The sequence below is a fragment of the Bos javanicus genome, chromosome 14 (assembly GCF_032452875.1).
Source record: "Bos javanicus breed banteng chromosome 14, ARS-OSU_banteng_1.0, whole genome shotgun sequence".
NCBI classification, from domain to species: domain Eukaryota; kingdom Metazoa; phylum Chordata; class Mammalia; order Artiodactyla; family Bovidae; genus Bos; species Bos javanicus.
In genome coordinates, this window is record NC_083881.1 from 12,485,621 (window position 1) to 12,492,843 (window position 7,223).

A 7,223-nucleotide genomic window follows, 5' to 3' on the forward strand; every position below is an offset into this window, starting at 1 on the left:
CAACTCTGGCCCTTATCACAGATCTCCAGGAAGCATCTTATAACCCTGAGAACTTAAAGACCTTAAGTCCCCAGACCCATCAGAACAAAGAAAAGCCCTCACCCTTTCTTAAATGACTTCTTTTCCTATCCTTGTAAGCTCATTTCCCTTAAGGGCCAAATACTGTTAATTTGCAATTGATGAAAAGGGAATGAGGGGGGAAAAAAGAGAAAGAAACAAAACACAAGATTTGGCTCAATTATATATTTGAAGATATTTTATTTTTTCTAAAAACAATAGAAAAAAAATCAACTTTAAAAAGGAAAATGTACTTAAATAAAAAATTATACCTATATTATAGTAGGAATACCTACTATAAATTTTATTAAAGTTATTTACATTTAATGGCTATATTTACAAAGGAAAATTGGGTGAAATTCAGGAGTTTTTAAAAACAATTCTTAAATACAAATCTGTTAAAGGAAAAAAAAAAATGGTAAGCATAAAAAAAAAAGTTCTTTTATGCCCAAAGTTCCATTTGAGGCAGTTTATAGCATGGCTAAATCTTTCAGTCTTAAAGATCCAGCCAAGGTTGTGAGGTTGTTCATGCATATGAAAGACGTTCCTATGTAAGGAGTTGACAGAGGGAACCTTTTTCCTCACTTTCCCTTAGTAACAAATGAGAATTTCCTGAGGGAGTCCAGTTCCTCCCTCCAATAGGTCAATTTAGGCGCAAGAGTTCCGTATCTGTTCAAGTTTGAGTTTCAACTGTTCTCGCCTCTTCTGCAACACGTCTATTTCTGACTTGAGCTTTTGCTGCTCTGCTTGGACCGACAGGATGTACGCTGTGGCTTTTTTAAGGATAACTACCTTGGGGGCTTTTTCATTGTTCTCCAACTCTGGGATCTGGTCACGAAGAGCAAAAAAGCTGCGTTTCAGCTCGTTTCTCCTCTGGCGCTCCAAAACGTTGTGTGTCCGCCTCTTGTCATTCTCCTCCGTGTCCGAAGACCTCGGGCTGGCACATTTGCGGTTGTTGCTGATCTGTTTCAGGACCCTGCCACTGTCCAACTTAGCCCTCTTGGCGGCGGGATAGTCCTTCCTAGTGGAGGGGGGCGCTGCGTAATTGTGCTGATGGGTAGACACGTGGCATCTCTTTAGGACTAACGGGCTGTGAGGAGGTTTGCTGTGGCTGCCGGCAGAGGGTGACCCCGATTCTGACCTTTTGGCAGGGGGCTGCCTCTTTTCCACAGAAACAACATCAATTTCTTCCTCATCCTCTTGTTCTTCCTCTTTAAGAAAGAAAGAAAAAATCACCCAGTTAACAACGGTTTCCTTAAAGCAATCAGTGACCAGATGAAATTAATGCTATGCCAATACAAAGGATTATTAGGTAAGAGAGGACCCGGAGGACGTCCCTGCCAGTCCAGTGGTTAAGACTCCATGCTTCCAACACAGGGGGCAAGTTTTGATCCCTGGTTGGGGAACTAAGCATCCCACATGCCATTGGGTGTGGCTAAAAAAATAAAAAGGACCCTGGCACAAAGTTATTCCCAGACAGGTAGCCAATCATCTCTGCTTTTCTTCTCAAGAAGACAGAGTCTCAGGGAGGAAAATGACAGCTGGGTTTATGGCACAGACAAGAAAATTACAATTTACCAGGATACAGCATTGATGCCAATTCTTACCTAAGACTTAATGAGGCCCTGGACACACCCAGACAAAGCACATTCCCAAGCACCTCCTATTTGCAAGGGACTTTATCTTTACCAAGAACCCTTCAGGTGTTGCAAATGATAGCTGCGAATCTTTGGTATAACTTTAGCAACCCCCTATCTTACTGGAAGTGCAAAAAGAAAAAAAAAAAGTCTTGCAGCTTTGCCAAAAGTCCTAGAAGGTGGGGGAAGGAAAAAACGAAGTCCAATTTTGGAAAGGTCTGGCTTTTAAGTGTTCAAAAGAGGTGCAAAGATCCCAACTCAGTCCATACACTTTTAAGGCACTTTTCACTAGCTCCCGGCGCTCAGGAGGGAGGCTGCCCGGTCTCTGTACACTGACCCTCTTCATTTTTGTTGATCTGTAGTCCATTAAATCCCAACAACTCTGAAGGGAGGAGGGAGGTAATTCATTCACTCTCGGAGAGATCAATCCTCTCTTAACTCCACAACGACGACTCGCCCCGCCCCCTTCCAGGGCAATTAAAATGCTTAAGAGGGGTAAGAGGGAGCGGATTGAGTTGCTAGATAAGCTAGAAGATTTAAAAACCCAAAAGAAATTCCTAAGGGGAGGGAAGGGAAAGGAGAGGACTGGCCACTAGGGCTATCTTAGGGGAAGGAGTGGGAAGAACACTAAGGCTCAGTGTTTCAGGGATGGTGAGCTCCCAGATCCTTCCAGACTTTCCATTTCTTTTCCAAATATAAGGGGGAAAAGGCTGGGGGCGGGGGGCGGGGAGTGGGGGCAACTGAAGTGTGGCCCCTTGAGTTGGCAGCCAATGAGAATAGCAAAGACAGCCAGCCGACCCCTCTGACGCGCCTGGAGGGTCCCAGCTTACCAGAGTCGCTACTGGTCGTGGGTGGGGTCTCCTCATGGAGCGCCAGGGGCTCGGGACTGGCCCGCGGGGAGGACTCAGCAGAGGAGAGCAGAGAGTCAGAGGACGGAGAAAAGGCGGTGGAGTCCGGGGAGGCGCAGGGCTTGGGCGAGCTGCTGTCGTTGAGCGGGTAGGGGAAGACCACCGAGGGGTCGATGCATTCGGAGGCGGCGGCGCTCAGGTCCTGCAGGTACAAGCTGGAGGTGGAGCAGCCGCCGTGCCCGCGGGCGGGGCTCGGGCTGCCGCCGTCTTTGCGCGCAGCCTGGTAAGAGGCCAGCTTCTCCGAGACGAGCTTGGCGGCGGCCGAGAAGCCGCTCCACATACAGTCCTGGATGATGATGTTTTTGATGAGGGTCTCATCGTCGGGGTCGCAGATGAAGCTCTGGTTCACCATATCGCCTCCTAGCAGCTCGGTCACCATCTCCAACTGGTCCGCTGAGGAGAAGCTGCCGCCGCCGCCGTCGTCGTCTCCCCTGGGCGAGAAGGAGGCGACCGCGACGTACGACGGCGAGCAGAGCCCGGAGCGGCGGCTAGGGGACAGGGGCGGGGTGGGCAGCAGCTCGAATTTCTTCCAGATATCCTCGCTGGGCGCCGGCGGCTGCAGTTCGCTCTGCTGCTGCTGGTGGTAGAAGTTCTCCTCCTCGTCGCAGTAGAAATAAGGCTGCACCGAATCGTAGTCGAGGTCATAGTTCTTGTTGGCGAAGCTGACGTTGAGGGGCATCGCTGCAAGCCTGCCGGAGGGGGCACACAAAGACGGGGCAAGTCTTGAGTTAAAGGGGTCTTGGATGGTGCTGAAACCCCACGCAGCGCGCACCGCGCGCCACAATCCAGAACCACTCCCCTTCCAGCGCTATCCCCAAATGGGGCTGATGGGAGGTGGGGAACGGACAAAAAAGGCACCCTTTTAGCCCGCTCTTAGTGACCCTCTACTATCTCAGACACACACTTGGCGAACCAGCTCCTCAGCGCCGCGGGGCTTTTCTGCTCCCCGGCGGGGAGCCTGGAGCGCGAAGCCCGGGAGTCTGCCCCGCCACCGCCGAGCAATCGAAATCAGCTTTGGCCTCCGTCACAGGCCGGGGGAGGCGGCGGCGGCGGTGGCAGCGGCGGCCGTGGAGAATAGGATCTGCCAAACGCCGAGGCGCAAAGTTTTGCGCCACCTGAAGGAGGCGGCGAGAGGCGCCATGGCTGGAGCGGTTGCGCTCAGCCCCCTCCCGCTCCCGGGTCCCTAGCGCCGCGCCCGTTCCCACTCGCGCGCCCTCGTCTCGCTGCTTCCCCTGCCGGCGCCGCCGCCCCTCCCAGCCTCCCTTCTCCGCCTCCCGCATCCCTACCCCCAGCGCGCCCCCCTTCCTTCCTTTGCGGGCTTTCCTTCTCTCTCCGGCTGGGGTGGCTAGCTCAGCTTTGAGCCTTAGCCCTTCTCCAACCAGCCCCCCCCCAATAAATAAAAGGAGAGTGTTAAATAATAACAGAGACGTCTCCCTTCAACACTCAATACGGCGACCCAACTGCGCCAGAAACCCTGCTACGATTCTGCGCCCGGAGCCTGGCGTCTTCCCCCTCACCCGCCGAGGGTAGCAGCTGTTCTCGAAAAGCCCGGAGCCCGGCTCCTGGCCGTCCTCCGCATCTCAGGGGGCGCAGGGACACCCGCGCGGGGACCCCGGAGGCGGCCGGGGGGCCAAGGCTGGGTGCAGAGATTTTGCCCTCATTCCCTCCGACCCCGAGTCAATAATTCCAGGAGATTCGGACACATCTTTGCCCCAGCTTCCTTTTCCCCGTCCCCGCGCCTTCCCAACACCGAATCCTAACCTCTCTGTAGACCAAAATCTTTAATTTTATTATCCTTAAAAAAAAAAAAAAAAGCCAAAGGCCAACTTCTAAAAGGAGCGGGGAGCGTTGAAGACGCCGAGGGGATCGGCGGCGGGACGCGCCGCAGTGTCTGTCTCCGGCTGTCAGAAATGCAGTAAGCCGAAATTTAAATGCCCTTTTCCAGACAGGGAAAAGTCAGCGGCTGCGGAGCTTTCTTCGCTCACATATGCAATGTGTAATTCTTACTCCAAGGAGTTCAGGATGTAAAGGGTTTTCTGCCAACCGCGAAGCATACCCTTCTTCTTCCCGACAAAAGGCAAAAAAGCAATTAATGCAATAAAGCATGAATGTCCACCCGGCCGGGGTCAGCGTCCATCTAAGGCGAGGAAAAACCTCTAAAGGCTACTTTCAGAAAACGCACCCCCGGTTTCCCTCTGCCTTCCTCTCTCTTCCCATCTTGACAAGTCACTGTACCCCGACCCAGTTCTGGTTCCTCTCCACTCCACCCCGACCAGCCACAACTACTCTGAGAAAAGTGTCAATAGCGCAGGAATGGGAGAAAAGACACTCGATTCGGGCGTTCTGCTCATCGCGGCGTTAAGGAGGTAGCAAAAATAAATGAAAAAGGCCAATAGGTCCGGGTGCTCACCCGTATTTCCACTATCCGAAGGAAATCTAGCGTCCAAAAAACGGCGAGGAGCGCCTTTCAGAGGCGCGGGTCGTGGGCAGCGGCGGGGGAAAGTGTCTCCCCAAAAAGGCAGAAGAGCTTCTCTGCGTCCGGGGAGTCTTGGTGTCGCTCGGATGTTGTAAGTTCCAGTGGGCAAAGTTTCGCGAATGCGGCGCGGGTGGCGGACCGCTAGCAGGGGTCCGCGGGGTGGGTGGGGTGGGGGCCGGCCGGGCTGAAGGCGCAGAAGCCCCCCTTTGACTCCGGATCTCCCTTCCCCGGGCGCCCGGAGCGCGACTCCGCTCGCTAGGCTAGCTCGGCTCTTCCACCCTGGAGGGCCCGCCCGCACGCTCCCTCTGCCTCTCGCTGGAATTACTACAGCGAGTCAGATAAAGCCCAGAAAACTGGCTTTTATACCGAGAAGGTACGGCCCCTCCCCTCTGTTCTTTTTCCCGCCAAGCCTCAGAGTAGCCCTGCCCTTCCAGGCAGTGGTGGAGCCAGGCGGCGGCCGCGGCGAGCCAGCCGCAGCGGTAGCCGCGAGATGCGCAGCCGGGGGGTCCTCCGCAGCGGAGACCCTCGCCTATAAAGGGCTGGTGGGCGGGGACTCACCAGAGAGGATCTTTTTTCTGTCTCCCCCGCTCTCTGCTTTAGGAACCCGAGAGGGGCGCTGGTGAGGAGGGGAGGAGATTCAGCTCTTTGAGCCTGGCACTCCATTGCGTCGAGCTCTCGGGTGTAAACACGGTCAGAGCGCCGCATGAATTAACTGCGCTCGCCTACCATTTTCTTTTGCTCCCGCTCAAACCGTCTCTCTGCGCTGCTTGGTTCCTCTGGAGCAGCGCTGTGTTGGACAAACCGCATACTTGTCCTGTGTTCTTAAATCATCTGGGGCAGAACCGCTGATCCCTCGACGCTGAGAATACACCGTGTACCCACGGCTGCGCCATGCACGTCCCGGTGGAAGGGCGCCTCCCTAAGGCCGGGGAAGGGGCAGCCTTTGGAAAATAACTCCTGCGAAGAGAGGGGGAAAGAAGGGGTATTGATGGGCGCGCGCTCTGAGTGTGTGTTTGCCGGGGAGGTTTTTAAGTGTCGATGGGATACCTGATCAGAGGTATACGGAAGAAAAATGGTGCCTGGAATTACTAAAATAATTCAGCAACGCGCTGCCACGTATACTTGGAGAGCGCGTTGTGAATAAACACCCATTGCATTTGTTGGGGGGTGTTATGCATTCTGGGTGTACGCAGCTTTCTCGACTGGGCACCTTCCACCCACAATGAATCCCCCGATTGCTGCCAAAGTCTCAGAGGACCCCCTGCCTGGCCCTGCCCGCGCAGACCTACACGTATCTCCGCGGGGGCCAGCGTTCCTCTCCCCCAGCCTCCCCGCGGTACGCGCTAATCCCTGAGATCTTTCTGCGGGTTCCGGAGCTGGAGTAAGGGAGGAGCGCGCCTGCGGGTGCGCGCCGCGGGGGACCACCCCCGTCCGTCTACACCCTCATCCCACCCCCGCGCCTCTCTCTCGGAGTTCCCAATTCCGCAGCCAGGTTTCAGAAAAGAGACGAATCCTCTTTGCGCCCCGTGGCGCCGGTTTGCACCACTCTTGGGCTCCCAGGTTTGGGGAAAAATGAAAGGCGCTAGACGGGAGGATACAGCCCGGGGGAGGGGGGCGCGAGCCGCGGGACCAGACTCCCCAGAAGAGGGAAGTGGGCGAGCCGGCGGATCCTGCCTGGGGAGTCCGCAGAGTCCCCGGTAAGGAAAACCGTTAACTCTTTCCTGCTTGGACAAACCGGACGTTGACTTCCTTTCTGGGTCTGCTTTTCTCTTTATCATTGGACTCGAAATCACACACACACACACACACACACACAATGCATCGATTCTCATCTAAGGAGAGGAGCCAAGTATTACTTCCGTTTCTTGGGGTGGAGGGGGGCTGGCAGTGTCTTGAGCCAATTAAAAATTGGCCGAATTTCAGGCATTGATTTCCTAGCTCACTGACTCTTAAATTTTTTTCTGAATACCATAGTAAGTGTGTATGTATAATAGAATCCACGTACATCTGTATACCTTTCATGTTCACGTCGACCTAGAATTTTGCCCAACACGACACATGATTTGTTCACTCCCTCAATGAATCTATATTTAACATATAATGCATATCCCCTAGGGATTTACTATTCTGCATTATACAGAGGCT

At 54.0% G+C, this 7,223-nt stretch overlaps 1 protein-coding gene across 2 annotated transcripts; it reads right to left on the minus strand.

Annotated features, from left to right (window-relative positions):
* Positions 1–234: 234 nt before the first annotated feature.
* MYC (MYC proto-oncogene, bHLH transcription factor) lies at positions 235–5,960 on the minus strand. Of its 2 annotated transcripts, none has more exons than XM_061438605.1 (3): positions 5,637–5,960; positions 2,525–3,291; positions 235–1,268 (listed from the first exon to the last, which is right to left on the minus strand). In XM_061438605.1, exons 2-3 carry the CDS (start codon positions 3,279–3,281, stop codon positions 706–708), a joined length of 1,320 nt encoding a protein of 439 aa, XP_061294589.1. In that variant the 5' UTR covers positions 3,282–3,291; positions 5,637–5,960; the 3' UTR covers positions 235–705. The 2 variants fall into 2 exon arrangements, with proteins under 2 accessions (XP_061294589.1, XP_061294588.1); XM_061438604.1 differs by lacking the exon at positions 5,637–5,960 and adding an exon at positions 3,507–3,603.
* Positions 5,961–7,223: the final 1,263 nt, after the last annotated feature.

Bases quoted from the DNA above. Each gene is read 5' to 3' on its own strand.
- MYC (XM_061438605.1), bottom strand. From the start codon at position 3,281: ATGCCCCTCAACGTCAGCTTCGCCAACAAGAACTATGACCTCGACTAC. The intron at 1,269-2,524 runs GTAAGCTGGGAC...TCTTTCTTAAAG, and splicing joins CACGACCAGTAGCGACTCTG to AGGAAGAACAAGAGGATGAG.